This window comes from Oncorhynchus keta, chromosome 30 (genome assembly GCF_023373465.1).
Source record: "Oncorhynchus keta strain PuntledgeMale-10-30-2019 chromosome 30, Oket_V2, whole genome shotgun sequence".
Lineage (NCBI taxonomy): Eukaryota > Metazoa > Chordata > Actinopteri > Salmoniformes > Salmonidae > Oncorhynchus > Oncorhynchus keta.
In genome coordinates, this window is record NC_068450.1 from 19,064,295 (window position 1) to 19,088,734 (window position 24,440).

General features: G+C 41.5%; 1 protein-coding gene across 2 annotated transcripts in view; it reads right to left on the minus strand.

The window, feature by feature from the left end:
* Positions 1-24,440, minus strand: part of LOC118363927 (glutamate receptor 1-like) — a 245,020-nt gene that overhangs the window by 166,877 nt on the left and 53,703 nt on the right. For both annotated transcript variants that reach the window (XM_052487970.1, XM_052487969.1), the window contains exon 3: positions 1,988-2,227. In XM_052487970.1, the coding sequence (XP_052343930.1) occupies positions 1,988-2,227 (240 nt within the window). The remainder of the gene's footprint in view (positions 1-1,987; positions 2,228-24,440) is intronic.

Here is a 24,440-nt window from a genome sequence, read left to right on the forward strand (position 1 = left end):
TCACACATACAAACAGCAGAGTTAGTCACACATACAACAGCAGGGTTAGTCAAATACAAACAGCAGGGTTAAGTCACACATAAAAACAGCAGGGTTAATCACACATACAAACAGCAGAGTTAGTCACACATACAAACAGCAGGGTTAGTCACACATACAAACACACAAACCCACACAACAACATACAAACAGCAGGGTTAGTCACACATACAAACAAGCAGAAGAGATCATTGGACTTGAGTAGTTGCTCTAACTATCATGGCTACTATGCATCACAAGGACCAATCACCTTTGTCACAGTCCTGTTATGTGTCCAGCCAGACTGTCAGAGTGACAGTTTACCAAGGTCTCACAGTTGGCATTTATCTGGCTTTATTTCAAAGAGTGTTACATCACTCAGCAGTCACAACACACACACACACACACACACACACACACACACACACACACACACACACACACACACACACACACACACACACACACACACACACACACACACACACACACACACAGCCAGCTTACGCAGATAGTTTTGTGTAGCTTGACAGTTATGCTCTGAAACACTAAACACCTTGGACAGATGGCACAGCATTATAGGTAGGGTAGAGGGGAGAGGAGGGGCGAGAGGGGGAGGGACGGAGGTAAAACACACCTGGTGTGAACAGGTGCATCATTTTTTTCTCTGGGTGTGTTTGCACTGAAAAGCAAGCCACTAAAACATGTGCTTTTCAAATACCCGGACACGGGCAGTGTGTACCGAAATTAGAGACGGTAGACACGTTCAACTCTCTCTTCCGTGTCATATATCATTATGTCTGTGTGAGTGTTGTCTGTCCCTGTGTGACTCTCTTCTTCCTCTCTCAGTCTGTGTCTGGTCGATATGTCTGTGTGAGTGTTGACTGTCCCTGTGTGACTCTCTTCTTCCTCTCTCAGTCTGTGTCTGGTCGATATGTCTGTGTGAGTGTTGACTGTCCCTGTGTGACTCTCTTCTTCCTCTCTCAGTCTGTGTCTGGTCGATATGTCTGTGTGAGTGTTGACTGTCCCTGTGTGACTCTCTTCTTCCTCTCTCAGTCTGTGTCTGGTCGATATGTCTGTGTGAGTGTTGACTGTCCCTGTGTGACTCTCTTCTTCCTCTCTCAGTCTGTGTCTGGTCGATATGTCTGTGTGACTCTCTTCTTCCTCTCTCAGTCTGTGTCTGGTCGATATGTCTGTGTGAGTGGTGACTTTCCATATGCAGGTGCTTCCTAGAGTCGTGGCTGAAAAGGCTTTTCATTGTGAAAGGACACAATGGCTACTCCTTACCCCTCCGCTGTCACCATGGCAATCAGTGAATTACTAACTGTGGTTGGTATGACGACTGATGTCTTGCACAAGACAAGACCTTTGAGTTGTGTTGTGTGCAGGAGGTGTGTATTGTGTGTGTATGTGTGTGTGTCCAACGTTCTCTAGCGAGCAGCTTTTACAGATTCATGTTCCATTTCTAAAGCTATTCCTGCAACTCACCTGGAACGTCATACCCTGTAACCCAGCGATCCTACCAGACCTCCAGTAACTCCCCCGTCTATTAGCCTGGATAGTCAGCTGAATATCACTCTGTTTCACTACCGTGTCACTGGGTCTCCTTGACAAGCTTGACAAACCAGCCAGTGGTAGTGCTTTATGGTAATGTTGTGGTCCTCTGTAGCTCAGCTGGTACAGCTTGCAGTGCCAGGATAATCGTATGCCTGTATGTTTCAGCTAAATGGCATATGTTCTGTTATGTCTTATATTTGTGCACCATTGTGATGTTGATATGCCCTTTTTACACTATAGGGCCAACCAGAACTCTACTGAGCTGGGACTGATATTTCCCTTTACATTGTCCTTTTCAGCATGGTACCAGCAACTATGTTGACAGAAGAACCAGGCCAACTGTACAGCTATTCATTCACATGCAGACACTATTCAGCGAATACATCATTTGACCTTTGACCCCTCTACTCACCAGAGTCAGAACTGTACATGTAGACGAACTTGGTCCATCCGTAGTGGTCTATGACCCCCACCAGAGTGTCCTGTAGCTCGGGTCTCAGCTGGATCACAAACTGGTTGGCCGTCTCGATGGGGAAGGAAGGCGTGACGAAACACACGTGCAGCGCCCCGCAGAACGACATCAGCATGTTGACCGTCTTCCTGTCGTAGAGGCCAATGATAGCATAGACACCTTTAGAGAACTGGGAACAGACTGGGGGCAAGGAGAGTGGGAAGACGGAGAGGGAGAGGGGGTGGTGAGAGAAAAGGAGAGACGGAGAGGGGGGGTGGAGGGAGAGGGAGGGCGAGGAGGAGGGAGAGGGGGAGGAGAGAGGGTGGGAGAGGAGGGGAGGAGAGGAGTGAGGGAGGGAGGGAGGGAGGGAGGAGAGTGGGTAAGAGAGGAGGGGAGGGAGTGGGGAGGAAGAGGGTGGGAGAGGAGGGGAGAGGGGGAGGGGGAGGGGAGGGGGAGGGTGGGAGAGGAGGGGGAGAGAGGGAGGGGGTAGGGGAGAGAGGGAGGGGGGAGGGGAGAGTGGGAGGGGGAAGGGGGAGGGGAGAGGGTGGGAGAGGAGGGGGGAGAGAGGGAGGGGGTAGGGGAGAGAGGGAGGGGGGAGGGGAGAGAGGGAGGGAGGGGGAGGGGAGAGATTACATTGTTAGACTTTCTCGTATTTAGATTCACATTTTCAAAACCTGTTGATTGAAAACATAATGTTACATTGCAAGATATATTCTGCAGATTAGGGTAACTGTAAGTACCATGGTAACATGATGGGCATTCTGTCTACTGTGAGAGGTGGAACATGGTGTAGAATGGACATGAGGAGAGGAGAGATGAATCAATGCATCCCCTGGGTTCCACTGACATGGCAGCAGTGTTCATGACTCCCTGAGTCAATTATTCCACTGGGCTCTCTCAATTCAATTCAACGGGCTATATTGGCATGGAAAACAAATCTTTACTACATCACATCTCTATCTCTGCTATCTCTGCTCTCTTTCTACTCCACTACATCACATCTCTATCTCTGCTATCTCTGCTCTCTTTCCACTACAGTACAACACATCTCTATCTCTGCTCTCTTTCTACTACAGTACAACACATCTCTATCTCTGCTCTCTTTCCACTACAGTACAACACATCTATATCTCTGCTATCTCTGCTCTCTTTCCACTACAGTACAACACATCTCTATCTCTGCTCTCTTTCTACTACAGTACAACACATCTCTATCTCTGCTCTCTTTCCACTACAGTACAACACATCTCTATCTCTGCTATCTCTGCTCTCTTTCCACTACAGTACAACACATCTATATCTCTGCTATCTCTGCTCTCTTTCTACTACAGTACAACACATCTCTATCTCTGCTCTCTTTCCACTACAGTACAACACATCTCTATCTATGCTATCTCTGCTCTCTTTCCACTACAGTACAACACATCTCTATCTCTGCTATCTCTGCTCTCTTTCCACTACAGTACAACACATCTCTATCTCTGCTCTCTCTGCTCTCTTTCCACTACAGTACAACACATCTCTATCTCTGCTCTCTTTCCACTACAGTACAACACATCTCTCTATCTCTGCTCTCTTTCCACTACAGTACAACACATCTATATCTCTACTATCTCTGCTCTCATTCCACTACAGTACAACACATCTCTATCTCTGCTCTCTTTCCACTACAGTGCAACACATCTCTATCTCTGCTCTCATTCCACTACAGTACAACACATCTATATCTCTGCTCTCTTTCCACTACAGTACAACACATCTCTATGTCTGCTATCTCTGCTCTGGCAGTGTGCTGCTCTCTTTGCCCTCTCAGGTCTGGCCTGCTCTGGTCTGGTCTGGGACTGGGTGATTTTCTGCTACGCCTTGTCTGTGGGTATGCCAGGACTCATGTGCCTCTGTATTCATCCAACAGATTGAGTCTCCAGCCTGTTCAACCTGTTCAAAGCCTAGGGCCAGATTATAGAGAGGAGAGGGAGCGAGGGGAGGGGCCAAGGGGAGGGGCCAAGAGAGGGAGTGGAGGGAACAGACAGAGATGGCCGCTGATGACCAGGTGGCGAATCGCATCTCTGCATGTCTGGCAGACATATCAGTGTGGATGACGGATCACCACCTCAAGCTGAACCTCGGCAAGACGGAGCTGCTCTTCCTCCCGGGGAAGGACTGCCCGTTCCATGATCTCGCCATCACGGTTGACAACTCCATTGTATCCTCCCAGAGCGCTAAGAACCTTGGCGTGATCCTGGACAACACCCTGTCGTTCTCAACTAACATCAAGGCGGTGGCCCGTTCCTGTAGGTTCATGCTCTACAACATCCGCAGAGTACGACCCTGCCTCACACAGGAAGCGGCGCAGGTCCTAATCCATGCACTTGTCATCTCCCGTCTGGATTACTGCAACTCGCTGTTGGCTGGGCTCCCTGCCTGTGCCATTAAACCCCTACAACTCATCCAGAACGCCGCAGCCCGTCTGGTGTTCAACCTTCCCAAGTTCTCTCACGTCACCCCGCTCCTCCGCTCTCTCCACTGGCTTCCAGTTGAAGCTCGCATCCGCTACAAGACCATGGTGCTTGCCTACGGAGCTGTGAGGGGAACGGCACCTCAGTACCTCCAGGCTCTGATCAGGCCCTACACCCAAACAAGGGCACTGCGTTCATCCACCTCTGGCCTGCTCGCCTCCCTACCACTGAGGAAGTACAGTTCCCGCTCAGCCCAGTCAAAACTGTTCGCTGCTCTGGCCCCCCAATGGTGGAACAAACTCCCTCACGACGCCAGGACAGCGGAGTCAATCACCACCTTCCAGAGACAGCTGAAACCCCACCTCTTTAAGGAATACCTAGGATAGGATAAGTAATCCTTCTCACCCCCCCTAAAAGATTTAGATGCACTATTGTAAAGTGGCTGTTCCACTGGATGTCATAAGGTGAATGCACCAATTTGTAAGTCGCTCTGGATAAGAGCGTCTGCTAAATGACTTAAATGTAAATGTAAATGTAGTAGGCCTGCCCATCTGTAGAAAGAACAGCATTCTCCAGGCCACGTGTGTGTGTGTGTGTGTGTGTGTGTGTGTGTGTGTGTGTGTGTGTGTGTGTGTGTGTGTGTGTGTGTGTGTGTGTGTGTGTGTGTGTGTGTGTGTGTGTGTGTGTGTGTGTGTGTGTGTGTGTGTGTGTGTGTGTTCCAAATGCATGGTGACTCACCCTACGTGGAGCGCTCCCTGAAATAGACTAGCCTACTTGCACCTGGATACTCAGAAACAGTAACAGATGACTCCCATGGTCACACTGAAAAAGTACACTAGTACACATGATGCTCTGCTATTAATTCCCTCCCTCTTGTAAATGTCATGTTTCTGCTGCCATTTTGTAAGGCAAGATAACTGCACTACCACCTCAACAGAAAGCCAATGGAAGACTTGGTTTCACCATTCAACCATTCACACTCTTCATCTCTTCTGGTATGATGACCTGATAAGCCAGCTATAATAAGTCCTCCATATTGATATGATCAGTGATCGTCTACGATTAGTCTGCTGCTCCAGTTATAGAGCTTAGAGACAGCAGGACGAGTACAAACCCTTAGAGACAGCAGGGCTAGTACAAACCCTTAGAGACACCAGGACCAGTACAAACCCTTATAGACAGCAGGACCAGTACAGTACCAAACCCTTAGAGACAGCAGGACCAGTACAAACCCTTAGAGACAGCAGAACCAGTACAGTACCAAACCCTTAGAGACAGTAGGACCAGTACAAACCCTTATAGACAGCAGGACCGGTACAAACCCTTAGAGACAGCAGGACCAGTACAAACCCTTAGAGACAGCAGGACCAGTACAGTACCAAACCCTTAGAGACAGCAGGACCAATACAAACCCTTAGAGACAGCAGGACCAGTACAAACCCTTAGAGACAGCAGGACCAGTACAAACCCTTAGAGACAGCAGGACCAGTACAAACCCTTAGAGACAGCAGGACCAGTACAAACCCTTAGAGACAGCAGGACCAGTACAAACCCTTAGAGACAGCAGGACCAGTACAGTACCAAACCCTTAGAGACAGCAGGACCAGTGCAAACCCTTAGCGACAGCAGGACCAGTACAAACCCTTTGAGACAGCAGGACCAGTACAGTACCAAACCCTTAGAGACAGCAGGACCAGTACAAACCCTTAGAGACAGCAGGACCAGTACAAACCCTTAGAGACAGCAGGACCAGTACAAACCCTTAGCGACAGCAGGACCAGTACAGTACCAAACCCTTAGCGACAGCAGGACCAGTACAAACCCTTAGAGACAGCAGGACCAGTACAAACCCTTAGTGACAGCAGGACCAGTACAAACCCTTAGAGAAAGCAGGACCAGTACAGTACCAAACCCTTAGAGACTGCAGGACCAGTACAGTACCAAACCCTTAGCGACAGCAGGACCAGTACAAACCCTTAGAGACAGCAGGACCAGTACAGTACCAAACCCTTAGAGACTGCAGGACCAGTACAGTACCAAACCCTTAGCGACAGCAGGACCAGTACAAACCCTTAAAGACAGCAGGACCAGTACAGTACCAAACCCTTAGAGACAGCAGGACCAGTACAAACCCTTAGAGACAGCAGGACCAGTACCAAACCCTTAGCGACAGCAGGACCAGTACAAACCCTTAGAGACAGCAGGACCAGTACAAACCCTTTGAGACAGCAGGACCTGTACAGTACCAAACCCTTAGCGACAGCAGGACCAGTACAAACCCTTTGAGACAGCAGGACCAGTACCAAACCCTTAGCGACAGCAGGACCAGTACAAACCCTTAGAGACAGCAGGACCAGTACAAACCCTTAGCGACAGCAGGACCAGTACAAACCCTTAGAGACAGCAGGACCTGTACAAACCCTTAGCGACAGCAGGACCAGTACAGTACCAAACCCTTAGATACAGCAGGACCAGTACAGTACCAAACCCTTAGAGACAGCAGGACCAGTACAAACCCTTAGCGACAGCAGGACCAGTACCAAACCCTTAGAGACAGCAGGACCAGTACAAACCCTTAGAGACAGCAGGACCAGTACAGTACCAAACCCTTAGCGACAGCAGGACCAGTACAGTACCAAACCCTTAGCGACAGCAGGACCAGTACAGTACCAAACCCTTAGCGACAGCAGGACCAGTACCAAACCCTTAGCGACAGCAGGACCAGTACAAACCTTTTGAGACAGCAGGACCAGTACAGTACCAAACCCTTAGAGACAGCAGGACCAGTACAAACCCTTAGAGACAGCAGGACCAGTACAAACCCTTAGAGACAGCAGGACCAGTACAAACCCTTAGCGACAGCAGGACCAGTACAGTACCAAACCCTTAGCGACAGCAGGACCAGTACAGTACCAAACCCTTAGCGACAGCAGGACCAGTACAAACCCTTAGAGACAGCAGGACAGTACAGTACCAAACCCTTAGAGACAGCAGGACCAGTACAGTACCAAACCCTTAGAGACAGCAGGACCAGTACAAACCCTTAGCGACAGCAGGACCAGTACCAAACCCTTAGAGACAGCAGGACCAGTACAAACCCTTAGAGAAAGCAGGACCAGTACAGTACCAAACCCTTAGCGACAGCAGGACCAGTACAGTACCAAACCCTTAGCGACAGCAGGACCAGTACAGTACCAAACCCTTAGCGACAGCAGGACCAGTACCAAACCCTTAGCGACAGCAGGACCAGTACAAACCTTTTGAGACAGCAGGACCAGTACAAACCCTTAGAGACAGCAGGACCAGTACAAACCCTTAGCGACAGCAGGACCAGTACAGTACCAAACCCTTAGCGACAGCAAGACCAGTACAGTACCAAACCCTTAGCGACAGCAGGACCAGTACAAACCCTTAGAGACAGCAGGACCAGTACAGTACCAAACCCTTAGAGACAGCAGGACCAGTACAGTACCAAACCCTTAGCGACAGCAGGACCAGTACAAACCCTTAGAGACAGCAGGACCAGTACAGTACCAAACCCTTAGCGACAGCAGGACCAGTACAGTACCAAACCCTTAGAGACAGCAGGACCAGTACAAACCCTTAGAGACAGCAGGACCAGTACAGTACCAAACCCTTAGCGACAGCAGGACCAGTACAGTACCAAACCCTTAGAGACAGCAGGACCAATACAAACCCTTAGAGACAGCAGGACCAGTACAAACCCTTAGAGACAGCAGGACCAGTACAGTACCAAACCCTTAGAGACTGCAGGACCAGTACAGTACCAAACCCTTAGAGACAGCAGGACCAGTACAAACCCTTAGAGACAGCAGGACCAGTACAAACCCTTAGAGACAGCAGGACCAGTGCAAACCCTTAGAGACAGCAGGACCAGTACAAACCCTTAGAGACAGCAGGACCAGTACAGTACCAATCCCTTAGAGACTGCAGGACCGGTACAAACCCTTAGAGACAGCAGGACCAGTACAGTACCAAACCCTTCTCCTCCCTCATTACCCAGTGTTCGTTTGACAGGGAGAACACTGCTAAGTGTCAGAGCAGGCCCTGGTTTTATGTCTGTCCTGTTAGTGTAACTCTGGGTGGAGGATGACAGGAATGGTCAGAGACTCAGGGACCCACAGAGTTACTGAAGACCCTTAACATCTGTTCATCTGTCCACTCTGGCTGGCACAGGGTCCTCTCTTCTCTTTTTTACTTTCTTCTCCTCTCCTCCACCACTCGATCATCTATTTCTCTCCTCTTGTTTCTTCTCCTCTCCTCCACCACTCGATCATCTATTTCTCTCCTCTTGTTTCGTCTCCTCTCCTCCACCACTCGATCATCTATTTCTCTCCTCTGGTTTCTTCTCCTCTCCTCCACCACTCGATCATCTATTTCTCTCCTCTCGTTTCGTCTCCTCTCCTCCACCACTCGTTCATCTATTTCTCTCCTCTTGTTTCGTCTCCTCTCCTCCACCACTCGATCATCTATTTCTCTCCTCTTGTTTCATCTCCTCTCCTCCACCACTCGATCATCTATTTCTCTCCTCTGGTTTCTTCTCCTCTCCTCCACCACTCGATCATCTATTTCTCTCCTCTCGTTTCGTCTCCTCTCCTCCACCACTCGATCATCTATTTCTCTCCTCTTGTTTCTTCTCCTCTCCTCCACCACTCGTTCATCTATTTCTCTCCTCTTGTTTCTTCTCCTCTCCTCCACCACTCGTTCATCTATTTCTCTCCTCTTGTTTCTTCTCCTCTCCTCCACCACTCGATCATCTATTTCTCTCCTCTTGTTTCTTCTCCTCTCCTCCACCACTCGATCATCTATTTCTCTCCTCTTGTTTCGTCTCCTCTCCTCCACCACTCGTTCATCTATTTCTCTCCTCTTGTTTCGTCTCCTCTCCTCCACCACTCGTTCATCTATTTCTCTCCTCTTGTTTCTTCTCCTCTCCTCCACCACTCGTTCATCTATTTCTCTCCTCTTGTTTCTTCTCCTCTCCTCCACCACTCGATCATCTATTTCTCTCCTCTCGTTTCGTCTCCTCTCCTCCACCACTCGTTCATCTATTTCTCTCCTCTTGTTTCTTCTCCTCTCCTCCACCACTCGATCATCTATTTCTCTCCTCTTGTTTCTTCTCCTCTCCTCCACCACTCGTTCATCTATTTCTCTCCTCTCGTTTCGTCTCCTCTCCTCCACCTACTCGATCATCTATTTTTCTCCTCTTGTTTCTTCTCCTCTCCTCCACCACTCGATCATCCATTTCTCTCCTCTCGTTTCTTCTCCTCTCCTCCACCACTCGATCATCCACATCTCTCGTTTCGTCTACTCTCCTCCAACACTCGATCATCCACATCTCTCGTTTCGTCTACTCTCCTCCAACACTCAATCATCCACATCTCTCGGTTCATCTCCTCTCCTCCACCACTCGATGATCCACTTCTCTACTCTCGTTTCGTCTCTTCTCCTCCACCACTCGATCATCCACTTCTCTCCTCTCGTCTCCTCCCCTACACCACTCGATCATCCACATCTCTCGTTTCGTCTCCTCTCCTCCACCACTCGATCATCCACGTCTCTCCTCTCGTTTCATCTCTTCCCCTCCACCACTCGATCATCCACTTCTCTACTCTCGTTTCGTCTCCTCTCCTCCACCACTCGATCATCAACTTCTCTCCTCTCGTTTTGTCTCCTCTCCTCCACCACTCAATCATCCACTTCTCTCCTCTCGTTTCGTCTCTTCCCCCCCACCACTCGATCATCCACTTCTCTCCTCTCATTTCGTCTCCTCCCCTACACCACTCGATCATCCACATCTCTCGTTTCGTCTCCTCTCCTCCACCACTAGATCATCCACTTCTCTACTCTCGCTTCATCTCCTCTCCTCCAACACTCGATCATCCACTTCTCTCCTCTAGTTTCGTCTCCTCTACACTCTCTCCTCACCTCTCTGCTATCCTTTCATCTCCTCTCCTCTCCTTTCCCTGTCCCCCTCCTCTTGTCCCACCTCTCTTCCGTCCCTCCCAGTATGTCCATCTAGTGCCTCTCCTCCCTCTGCCCCCTATCTAAGCTCTCCTTCCTGAGGATAGTTCCACATCCCATGAGGTCTTTCATCTTGTGTTTGGTGAGGCATGCTGATGGAGGATAATCTGTCTCAATAGAGCTGAATACCATCGAACCCTACAGTACGGAGAACAGAGAGGTGGGAACTACTGTTTATACCATAGAACCAGAGGATCAGTGAGAATACTATATTATAATATAGTAGAGTAAAGAGAACAGTGTAGTTAGTAGTATACCATAGAGTAAAGAGAACAGTGGAGTAGTATACCATAGAGTAAAGAGAACAGTGGAGTATTATACTATAGAGTAAAGAGGACAGTGGAGTATTGTACCATAGAGTAAAGAGAACAGCAGAGTATTATACCATAGAGTAAAGAGAACAGTGGAGTATTATACCATAGAGTAAAGAGAACAGTGGAGTATTGTACCATAGAGTAAAGAGAACAGCAGAGTATTATACCATAGAGTAAAGAGAACAGTGGAGTATTATACCATAGAGTAAAGAGAACAGTGGAGTATTATACCATAGAGTAAAGAGAACAGCAGAGTATTATACCATAGAGTAAAGAGAACAGTGGAGTAGTATACCATAGAGTAAAGAGAACAGTGGAGTATTATACTATAGAGTAAAGAGAACAGTGGAGTATTATACCATAGAGTAAAGAGAACAGTGTAGTATTATACTATAGAGTAAAGAGAACAGCAGAGTATTGTACTATAGAGTAAAGAGAACAGTGGAGTATTATACCATAGAGTAAAGAGAACAGTGTAGTATTATACTATAGAGTAAAGAGAACAGTGTAGCATTATACTATAGAGTAAAGAGAACAGTGTAGTATTATACTATAGAGTAAAGAGAACAGTGTAGCATTATACTATAGAGTAAAGAGAACAGTGGAGTATTATACTATAGAGTAAAGAGAACAGTGGAGTATTATACTATAGAGTAAAGAGAACAGTGGAGTATTATACCATAGAGTAAAGAGAACAGTGGAGTATTATACTATAGAGTAAAGAGAACAGTGGAGTATTATACTATAGAGTAAAGAGAACAGTGTAGTATTATACCATAGAGTAAAGAGAACAGTGGAGTATTATACTATATAGTAAAGAGAACAGTGGAGTATTATACTATAGAGTAAAGAGAACAGTGGAGTATTATACCATAGAGTAAAGAGAACAGTGGAGTATTATACCATAGAGTAAAGAGAACAGTGGAGTATTATACTATATAGTAAAGAGAACAGTGGATTATTATACCATAGAGTAAAGAGAACAGTATAGTATTATACCATAGAGTAAAGAGAACAGTGGAGTATTATACCATAGAGTAAAGAGAACAGTATAGTATTATACCATAGAGTAAAGAGAACAGTATAGTATTATACCATAGAGTAAAGAGAACAGTGGAGTATTATACTATATAGTAAAGAGAACAGTATAGTATTATACTATAGAGTAAAGAGAACAGTGGAGTATTATACTATATAGTAAAGAGAACAGTGTAGTATTATACCATAGTAGAGTAAAGAGAACAGTGTAGTATTATACCATAGAGTAAAGAGAACAGTGTAGTATTATACAATAGAGTAAAGAGAACAGTGTAGTATTATACTATAGTAGAGTAAAGAGAACAGTGGAGTATTGTACCATAGAGTAAAGAGAACAGCAGAGTATTATACCATAGAGTAAAGAGAACAGTGTAGCATTATACTATAGAGTAAAGAGAACAGTGTAGCATTATACTATAGAGTAAAGAGAACAGTGGAGTAGTATACCATAGAGTAAAGAGAACAGTGGAGTATTATACTATAGAGTAAAGAGAACAGTGTAGCATTATACTATAGAGTAAAGAGAACAGTTGTCACGCTTTGGTCATTGTATTTTGTGTTTTCGTTATATATTTGGTCAGGCCAGGGTGTGACATCGGTTTATGTTATTGGATTTTCGTATTGGGGTTTGTAGTATTTGGGATCGCGGCTGATTAGGGGTGTTGTATAGGCTTGGCTGCCTGAGGCGGTTCTCAATCAGAGTCAGGTGATTCTAGTTGTCTCTGATTGGGAACCGTATTTAGGTAGCCTGGTTTCGCTTTGTATTTCGTGGGTGATTGTTCCTGTCTCTGTGCAGTTTCACCAGATAGGCTGTAATTAGGTTTCACGTTCCGTTTGTTGTTTTGTATTTGTATCGTTATTTCATGTGTCGCTTTTGTCATTAAAGTCATGAGTAACCACCACGCTGCATTTCGGTCCGACTCTCTTTCCACAAACGAAGAACGACGTTACAACAGTGGAGTATTATACCATAGAGTAAAGAGAACAGTGGAGTATTATACTATAGAGTAAAGAGAACAGTGGAGTATTATACCATAGAGTAAAGAGAACAGTGGAGTATTATACTATAGAGTAAAGAGAACAGTGGAGTATTATACCATAGAGTAAAGAGAACAGTGGAGTATTATACCATAGAGTAAAGAGAACAGTGGAGTATTATACCATAGAGTAAAGAGAACAGTGGAGTATTATACCATAGAGTAAAGAGAACAGTGGAGTATTATACCATAGAGTAAAGAGAACAGTGTAGTATTATACCATAGAGTAAAGAGAACAGTGGAGTATTATACTATAGAGTAAAGAGAACAGTGGAGTATTTGTAACGGCTATAGGTGGAAGAAGGTGAGGACCAGGGTGCAGCATGGTACGTGTTCGGCATTTTATTAAATAGAACTGAACACTAAATACAAAGTAACAAAAGGCACAACTGAAACAGCTCCATCAGGTGCAACACACACTAACAAGAAAATAACTACCCACAAAACCCATGTGGGAAAGAGCTACCTAAGTATGGTTCTCAATCAGAGACAACGACAGACAGCTTTCCCTGATTGAGAACCATACCCGGCCAAAAACAAAGAAACAGAACGACCACCCTAGTCACACCGTGGCCAAACAAAAATAGAGAATAAAAAGCATCTCTATAGCCAGGGCGTGACAGTATTATACCATAGAGTAAAGAGAACAGTGTAGCATTATACTATAGAGTAAAGAGAACAGTGGAGTATTATACCATAGAGTAAAGAGAACAGTGGAGTATTATACTATAGAGTAAAGAGAACAGTGTAGCATTATACCATAGAGTAAAGAGAACAGTGGAGTATTATACCATAGAGTAAAGAGAACAGTATAGTATTATACTATAGAGTAAAGAGAACAGTGGAGTATTATACTATAGAGTAAAGAGAACAGCAGAGTATTATACCATAGAGTAAAGAGAACAGTGGAGTATTATACTATAGAGTAAAGAGAACAGTGGAGTATTATACCATAGAGTAAAGAGAACAGTGGAGTATTATACCATAGAGTAAAGAGAACAGTGGAGTATTATACCATAGAGTAAAGAGAACAGTGGAGTATTATACTATAGAGTAAAGAGAACAGTGGAGTATTATACTATAGAGTAAAGAGAACAGTGGAGTATTATACTATAGAGTAAAGAGAACAGTGGAGTATTATACCATAGAGTAAAGAGAACAGTGGAGTATTATACCATAGAGTAAAGAGAACAGTGGAGTATTATACTATAGAGTAAAGAGAACAGTGGAGTATTATACCATAGAGTAAAGAGAACAGCAGAGTATTATACCATAGAGTAAAGAGAACAGTGGAGTATTATACCATAGAGTAAAGAGAACAGTGGAGTATTATACCATAGAGTAAAGAGAAAGAGTATTAACATAGAGTAAAGAGAACAGTGTAGTATTATACTATAGAGTAAAGAGAACAGTGGAGTATTATACCATAGAGTAAAGAGAACAGTGGAGTATTATACCATAGAGTAAAGAGAACAGTGGAGTATTATACCATAGAGTAAAGAGAACAGTGGAGTATTATACCATAGAGTAAAGAGAACAGCAGAGTATTATACCATAGAGTAAAGAGAACAGTGGAGCATTATACTATATAGTAAAGAGAACAGTGTAGCATTATACCATAGAGTAAAGATAACAGTGTAGTATTATACCATAGAGTAAAGAGAACAGTGGAGTATTATACCATAGAGTAAAGAGAACAGTGGAGTATTATACCATAGAGTAAAGAGAACAGTGGAGTATTATACCATAGAGTAAAGAGAACAGCAGAGTATTATACCATAGAGTAAAGAGAACAGTGGAGCATTATACTATATAGTAAAGAGAACAGTGTAGCATTATACCATAGAGTAAAGATAACAGTGTAGTATTATACCATAGAGTAAAGAGAACAGTGGAGTATTATACCATAGAGTAAAGAGAACAGTGGAGTATTATACCATAGAGTAAAGAGAACAGTGGAGTATTATACTATAGAGTAAAGAGAACAGTGGAGTATTATACTATAGAGTAAAGAGAACAGTGGAGTATTATACCATAGAGTAAAGAGAACAGTGGAGTATTATACCATAGAGTAAAGAGAACAGTGGAGTATTATACCATAGAGTAAAGAGAACAGTGGAGTATTATACCATAGAGTAAAGAGAACAGTGGAGTATTATACCATAGAGTAAAGAGAACAGTGGAGTATTATACCATAGAGTAAAGAGAACAGTGGAGTATTATACCATAGAGTAAAGAGAACAGTGGAGTATTATACCATAGAGTAAAGAGAACAGTGGAGTATTATACCATAGAGTAAAGAGAACAGTGGAGTATTATACCATAGAGTAAAGAGAACAGTGGAGTATTATACCATAGAGTAAAGAGAACAGTGGAGTATTATACCATAGAGTAAAGAGAACAGTGGAGTATTATACCATAGAGTAAAGAGAACGGCAGAGTATTATACCATAGAGTAAAGAGAACAGTGGAGTATTATACCATAGAGTAAAGAGAACAGTGGAGTATTATACCATAGAGTAAAGAGAACAGCAGAGTATTATACCATAGAGTAAAGAGAACAGTGGAGTATTATACCATAGAGTAAAGAGAACAGTGTAGTATTATACCATAGAGTAAAGAGAACAGTGGAGTATTATACCATAGAGTAAAGAGAACAGTGGAGTATTATACCATAGAGTAAAGAGAACAGTGGAGTATTATACCATAGAGTAAAGAGAACAGTGGAGTATTATACCATAGAGTAAAGAGAACAGTGGAGTATTATACCATAGAGTAAAGAGAACAGTGTAGTATTATACCATAGAGTAAAGAGAACAGTGTAGTATTATACCATAGTAGAGTAAAGAGAACAGTGTAGTATTATACCATAGAGTAAAGAGAACAGTGGAGTATTATACCATAGAGTAAAGAGAACAGTGGAGTATTATACCATAGAGTAAAGAGAACAGTGGAGTATTATACCATAGAGTAAAGAGAACAGCAGAGTATTATACCATAGAGTAAAGAGAACAGTGGAGTATTATACCACAGAGTAAAGAGAACAGTGTAGTATTATACCATAGAGTAAAGAGAACAGTGGAGTATTATACCATAGAGTAAAGAGAACAGTGGAGTATTATACCATAGAGTAAAGAGAACAGTGGAGTATTATACCATAGAGTAAAGAGAACAGCAGAGTATTATACTATAGAGAGAACAGTGGAGTATTATACCATAGTAGAGTAAAGAGAACAGTGGAGTATTATACCATAGTAGAGTAAAGAGAACAGTGGAGTATTATACCATAGAGTAAAGAGAACAGTGGAGTATTATACCATAGAGTAAAGAGAACAGTGGAGTATTATACCATAGAGTAAAGAGAACAGTGGAGTATTATACTATATAGTAAAGAGAACAGTGGAGTATTATACCATAGTGTAAAGAGAACATTGGAGTATTATACCATAGAGTAAAGAGAACAGTGGAGTTTTATACCATAGAGTAAAGAGAACAGTGGAGTTTTATACCATAGAGTAAAGAGAACAGTGGAGTTTTATACCATAGTAGAGTAAAGAGAACAGTGGAGTATTATACCATAGTAGAGTAAAGAGAACAGTGGAGTATTATACCATAGAGTAAAGAGAACAGTGGAGTATTATACCATAGAGTAAAGAGAACAGTGTAGTATTATACCATAGAGTAAAGAGAACATTGGAGTATTATACCATAGAGTAAAGAGAACAGTATTATACCATAGAGTAAAGAGAACAGTGGAGTTTTATACCATAGAGTAAAGAGAACAGTGGAGTATTATACCATAGAGTAAAGAGAACAGTATAGTATTATACCATAGAGTAAAGAGAACAGTAAAGAGAGTATTATACCATAGAGTAAAGAGAACATTGGAGTATTATACCATAGAGTAAAGAGAACAGTGGAGTATTTGTAACGGCTATAGGTGGAAGAAGTAGAGGACAGGGTGCAGCATTATACGTGTTAGCATTTTATTAAATAGAACTGAACACTAAATACAAAGTAACAAAAGGCACAACTGAAACAGCTCCATCAGGTGCAAACACAGAACAAGAAAATTATACCCACAAACCCATGTGGGAAAGAGCTACCTAAGATGGTTCTCAATCAGAGACAACGACAGACAGCTTTCCCTGATTGAGAACCATACCCGGCCAAAAACAAAGAAATAGAAGAACCCTAGTCACACCGTGTATTATACCAAACAAAAATAGAGAATAAAAAGCCTCTCTATAGCCAGGGCGTGACAGTATTATACCATAGAGTAAAGAGAACAGTGTAGTATTATACCATAGAGTAAAGAGAACAGTGGAGTATTATACCATAGAGTAAAGAGAACAGTGGAGTATTATACCATAGATAAAGAGAACAGTGGAGTATTATACTATAGAGTAAAGAGAACAGTGTAGTATTATATATATAGTAAAGAGAACAGTGGAGTATTATACCACAGAGTAAAGAGAACAGTGGAGTATTATACTATAGAGTAAAGAGAACAGTGTAGTATTATACCATAGAGTAAAGAGAACAGTGGAGTATTATACCACAGAGTAAAGAGAACAGCAGAGTATTATACTATAGAGTAAAGAGAACAGTGTAGTATTATACCATAGAGTAAAGAGAACAGTGGAGTATTATACCACAGAGTAAAGAGAACAGCAGAGTATTATACCATAGAGTAAAGAGAACAGTGGAGTATTATACTATAGAGTAAAGAGAACAGTGGAGTATTATACCACAGAGTAAAGAGAACAGTGGAGTATTATACCATAGAGTAAAAGAACAGTGGAGTATTATACCATAGAGTAAAGAGAACAGTGTAGTATTATACCACAGAGTAAAGAGAACAGTGGAGTATTATACCATAGAGTAAAGAGAACAGTGTAGTATTATACCATAGAGTAAAGAGAACAGTGGAGTATTATACCATAGAGTAAAGAGAACAGCAGAGTATTATACCATAGAGTAAAGAGAACAGTGTAGTATTATACCATAGAGTAAAGAGAACAGTGGAGTATTATACCATAGAGTAAAGAGAACAGTGGAGTATTATACCATAGAGTAAAGAGAACAGTGTAGTATTATACCATAGTAGAGTAAAGAGAACAGTGGAGTATTATACCATAGAGTAAAGAGAACAGTGGAGTATATGTACCATAGAGTAAAGAGAACAGTGTAGTATTATACCATAGTAGAGTAAAGAGAACAGTGGAGTATTATACCATAGAGTAAAGAGAACAGTGGAGTATTATACCATAGAGTAAAGAGAACAGTGGAGTATTGTACCATAGAGTAAAGAGAACAGTGGAGTATTATACCATAGAGTAAAGAGAACAGTGGTGTATTATACCATAGAGTAAAGAGAACAGTGGAGTATTATACTATAGAGTAAAGAGAACAGTGTAGTATTATACCATAGAGTAAAGAGAACAGTGGAGTATTATACCATAGAGTAAAGAGAACAGCAGAGTAGTATACCATAGAGTAAAAGAACAGTGGAGTATTATACCATAGAGTAAAGAGAACAGTGTATTATTGTATTATTATTATATTATATTATTATTATATTAGTATTATACCATAGAGTAAAGAGAACAGTGGAGTATTATACCATAGAGTAAAGAGAACAGTGGAGTATTATACCATAGAGTAAAGAGAACAGTGGAGTATTATACCATAGAGTAAAGAGAACAGTGGAGTATTATACCATAGAGTAAAGAGAACAGTGGAGTATTATACCACAGAGTAAAGAGAACAGTGGAGTATTATACCATAGAGTAAAGAGAACAGTGTATTATACAAAATAAGAGTATTATACCATAGAGTAAAAGAGAACAGCAGAGTATTATACCATAGAGTAAAGAGAAAGTATTATACCATAGAGTAAAGAGAACAGTGGAGTTTTATACTATGGAGTAAAGAGAACAGTGTAGTATTAGAGTAAAGGGAACATAGAGTATAAAGTGTAAAGAGAACAGAGTAAAGAGAACAGTGGAGTATTATACCATAGAGTAAAGAGAACAGTGGAGTATTATACCATAGAGTAAAGAGAACAGTGGAGTATTATACCATAGAGTAAAGAGAACAGCAGAGTCTTAAACCATAGAGTAAAGAGAACAGCAGAGTATTATACCACAGAGTAAAGAGAACAGCAGAGTATTATACTATAGAGTAAAGAGAACAGTGTAGTATTATACCATAGAGTAAAGAGAACAGTGGAGTATTATACCATAGAGTAAAGAGAACAGTGTAGTATTATACCACAGAGTAAAGAGAACAGACTATAGTAAAGAGAAGTATTATACTATAGAGTAAAGAGAACAGTGTAGTATTATACCATAGAGTAAAGAGAACAGTGGAGTATTATACTATAGAGTAAAGAGAACAGCAGAGTACTGGTACCATAGAGTAAAAAGAACAGTGAGTATTATACCATAGAGTAAAGAGAACAGTGGAGTATTATACCATAGAGTAAAGAGAACAAGAGTATTATACTATAGAGTAAAGAGAACAGTGTAGTATTATACCATATAGAGTAAAGAGAACAGTGGAGTATTATACCATAGAGTAAAGAGAACAGTGGAGTATTATACCATAGAGTAAAGAGAACAGTGAGTATTATACCATAGTAGAGTAAAGAGAACAGTGGAGTATTATACCATAGAGTAAAGAGAACAGTGGAGTATTATACCATAGAGTAAAGAGAACAGTGGAGTAGTATACCATAGAGTAAAGAGAACAGTGGAGTATTATACTATAGAGTAAAGAGAACAGTGGAGTATTATACTATAGAGTAAAGAGAACAGTGTAGTATTATACCATAGAGTAAAGAGAACAGTGGAGTATTATACCATAGAGTAAAGAGAACAGCAGAGTACTGTACCATAGAGTAAAAGAGAACAGTGGAGTATTATACCATAGAGTAAAGAGAACAGTGTATTAGTATATTATATTATTATTATATAGAGTAAAGAGAACAGTGGAGTATTATACCATAGAGTAAAGAGAACAGTGGAGTATTATACCATAGAGTAAAGAGAACAGTGGAGTATTATACCATAGAGTAAAGAGAACAGTGGAGTATTATACCATAGAGTAAAGAGAACAGTGGAGTATTATACCATAGAGTAAAGAGAACAGTGGAGTATTATACCATAGAGTAAAGAGAACAGTGGAGTATTATACCATAGAGTAAAGAGAACAGCAGAGTATTATACCATAGAGTAAAGAGAACAGTGGAGTATTATACCATAGAGTAAAGAGAACAGTGGAGTTTTATACTATGGAGTAAAGAGAACAGTGTAGTATTAGAGTAAAGGGAACAGTGGAGTATTATACCATAGTGTAAAGAGAACATTGGAGTATTATACCATAGAGTAAAGAGAACAGTGGAGTATTATACCATAGAGTAAAGAGAACAGTGGAGTATTATACCATAGAGTAAAGAGAACAGCAGAGTATTATACCATAGAGTAAAGAGAACAGCAGAGTCTTAAACCATAGAGTAAAGAGAACAGCAGAGTATTATACCACAGAGTAAAGAGAACAGCAGAGTATTATACTATAGAGTAAAGAGAACAGTGTAGTATTATACCATAGAGTAAAGAGAACAGTGGAGTATTATACCACAGAGTAAAGAGAACAGCAGAGTATTATACTATAGAGTAAAGAGAACAGTGTAGTATTATACCATAGAGTAAAGAGAACAGTGGAGTATTATACCATAGTAGAGTAAAGAGAACAGTGGAGTATTATACTATATAGTAAAGAGAACAGTGGAGTATTATACCATAGAGTAAAGAGAACAGTGGAGTATTATACCATAGAGTAAAAAGAACAGTGGAGTATTATACCATAGAGTAAAGAGAACAGTGTAGTATTATACCACAGAGTAAAGAGAACAGTGTAGTATTATACCATAGAGTAAAGAGAACAGTGGAGTATTATACCATAGAGTAAAGAGAACAGTGGAGTATTATAGCATAGAGTAAAGAGAACAGTGTAGTATTATACCATAGTAGAGTAAAGAGAACAGTGGAGTATTATACCATAGAGTAAAGAGAACAGTGGTGTATTATACTATAGAGTAAAGAGAACAGTGGAGTATTATACCATAGAGTAAAGAGAACAGTGGAGTATTATACTATAGAGTAAAGAGAACAGTGTAGTATTATACCATAGAGTAAAGAGAACAGTGGAGTATTATACCATAGAGTAAAGAGAACAGCAGAGTAGTGTACCATAGAGTAAAAAGAACAGTGGAGTATTATACCATAGAGTAAAGAGAACAGTGTATTATTGTATATTATTATATTATATTATTATTATATTAGTATTATACCATAGAGTAAAGAGAACAGTGGAGTATTATACCATAGAGTAAAGAGAACAGTGGAGTATTATACCATAGAGTAAAGAGAACAGTGGAGTATTATACCATAGAGTAAAGAGAACAGTGGAGTATTATACCATAGAGTAAAGAGAACAGTGGAGTATTATACCACAGAGTAAAGAGAACAGTGTAGTATTATACCATAAAGTAAAGAGAACAGTTGAGTATTATACCATAGAGTAAAGAGAACAGCAGAGTATTATACCATAGAGTAAAGAGAACAGTGGAGTATTATACCATAGAGTAAAGAGAACAGTGGAGTTTTATACTATGGAGTAAAGAGAACAGTGTAGTATTAGAGTAAAGAGAACAGTGGAGTATTATACCATAGAGTAAAGAGAACAGTGGAGTATTATACCATAGAGTAAAGAGAACAGTGGAGTATTATACCATAGAGTAAAGAGAACAGCAGAGTATTATACCATAGAGTAAAGAGAACAGCAGAGTCTTAAACCATAGAGTAAAGAGAACAGCAGAGTCTTATACCATAGAGTAAAGAGAACAGTGGAGTATTATACCATAGAGTAAAGAGAACAGTGGAGTATTATACCACAGAGTAAAGAGAACCGTGTAGTATTATACCATAGAGTAAAGAGAACAGTGGAGTATTATACCATAGAGTAAAGAGAACAGTGGAGTATTATACCATAGAGTAAAGAGAACAGTGGAGTATTATACCATAGAGTAAAGAGAACAGCAGAGTATTATACCATAGAGTAAAGAGAACAGCCGAGTCTTATACCATAGAGTAAAGAGAACAGCAGAGTCTTATACCATAGAGTAAAGAGAACAGTATTATACCATGGTGCAAAACCCATGACAGGGAGACATAGTGGAGTGGTAACGCGCGTGCAAGCAGATGCTCCCGACACCACTTGGGTACACTGCAGCATCCAATGAGAGGCTATTGCTGCCAAGGGAATGTCTGACAGCTTGACAGACGATTTGGACACGACAGTGAAAATGGTTAACTTTGTTAAAGCAAGGCCCCTGAACTTTTGTGTATTTTTTGCACTATGTAACAATATGGGCAGCGACCATGTAACGCTTTTACAACATACAGAAGTGCGCTGGTTATCAAGGGGCAAAGTATTGACAAAATAAATTGAATTGAGAGACGAGCTTAAAGTTTTCTTTACTGACCATAATTTTCACTTGTCTGACTGCTTTGCATGATGATGAGTTTCTCACACGACTGGCCTGTCTGGGTGATGTCTTTTCTCACCTGAATGACCTGAATCTAGGATTACAGGGACTCTCCAACTGTATTCAATGTGCGAGACAAAATTGAGGCTATGATTAAGAAGTTGTAGCTCTTCTCTGTCTACATTAACAAGGACAACACACATCATTGTATGATTATTTGTGTGAGAATGAACTCAAGCTTACAGACAATGTCAAATGTGATATAGCGAAGCAACTGAGCGAGCTGAGTGCGCAATTATGCAGGTACTTTCCCGAAACGGATGACCCAAACAACTGAATTCGTTATCCCATTCATGCCCTGCCTCCAGTTACTGATATCTGACCAAGAGAGCCTCGTCAAAATTGCAACAAACGATTCTGTGAAAATATAATTTAATCAGAAGCCATTGCCAGATTTCTGGATTGGGCTGCGTTCAGAGTTTCTTGCCTTGGCAAATCGCGCTGCTAAGACACTGATGGCCTTTGCAACCACGTATCTACAGTTTGTAATACCTACAGAGCCTCGCAAAAGTATTCTTCCCCCTTGCCATTTTTGTATTTTGTTGCATTACCACCTGTAATTTAAATGGGTTTTTATTTGGATTTCATGTAATGGACATACAGAAAATAGTACAAATTAGTGAAGTGAAATGAAAAAAATGAAATTATAAATAATAAAAAACGGAAAAGTGGTGTGTGCTTATGTATTCACTCCCTTTGTTATGAAGCCCCCAAATAAGATCTGGTGCAATCAATTACATTCCGAAGTCACATAATTAGTTAAATAAAGTCCACCTGTGTGCAATCCTGTTCTGAAAGGCCCCAGAGTCTGCAACACCACTACGCAAGGGGAACCACCAAGCAAGCAGCACCATGAATACCAAGGAGCTCTCCAAACAGTTGTGGAGAAGTACAAAACAGGGTTGGGTTATAAATAATATCAGAAACTTTTAAGATCCCAAGGAGCACCATTAAATCCATTATTTAAAAAAATTGAAAGAATACGGCACCACAACAACCCTGCCAAGAAAGGGCCGCCCACCAAAACATTCGCACCAGGCAAGGAGGGCATTAATCAGAGAGAAAACAAAGAGACCAAAGATAACCCTGAAGGAGCTGCAAAGCTTCACAGCGGAAATTGGAGAATCTGTCCATAGGACCACTTTAGCCCGTACACTCCACAGAGCTGGGCTTTATGGAAGAGTGGCCAGAAAAAAAGTCATTGCTTAACGAACAAAATAAGCAAACACATTTGGTGTTCGCCAAAAGGCACATGGGAGACTCCCCAAACATTTGGAAGAAGGTACTCTGGTCAGATGAAACTAAAATTAATATTTTTGGCCATAAAAAATAAAGCTATGTCTGGCGCAAACCCAACACCTCACAACACCCCAAGAACACCATCCCCACAGTGAAGCATGGTGGTGGCAGCATCATGCTGTGGGGATGTTTTTCATCGACAGGGACTGGGAAACTGGTCAGAATTGAAGGAATGATGGATGGCGCTAAATACTGGAAAATACTTGAGGGAAACCTGTTTCAGTCTTCCAGAGATTTCAAACTGGAACGGAAGTTCACCTTCCAGCAGGACACTGACCCTAAGCATACTGCTAAAGCATCACTTGAGTGGTTTAAGGGAAAACATTTAAATTATTTGGAATGGCCTAGTCAAAACCCAGATCTCAATCCAATTGAGAATATGTGGTATGACTTAAAGATTGGTGTACACCAGCGGAACCCATCCAACTTAAAGGAGCTGGAGAAGTTTAGCATTGAAGAATGGGAAAATATAGCTGTGGGTAGATGTGCCAATCTTATAGAGATATACCCCAAGAGACTTTCAACTGGAATTGTGTCACATCCTGACCATAGAAAGCTTTTATTTTCTATGGTAGAGTAGGTCAGGGTGTGACTGGGGTGTTGTTCTAGTTTATA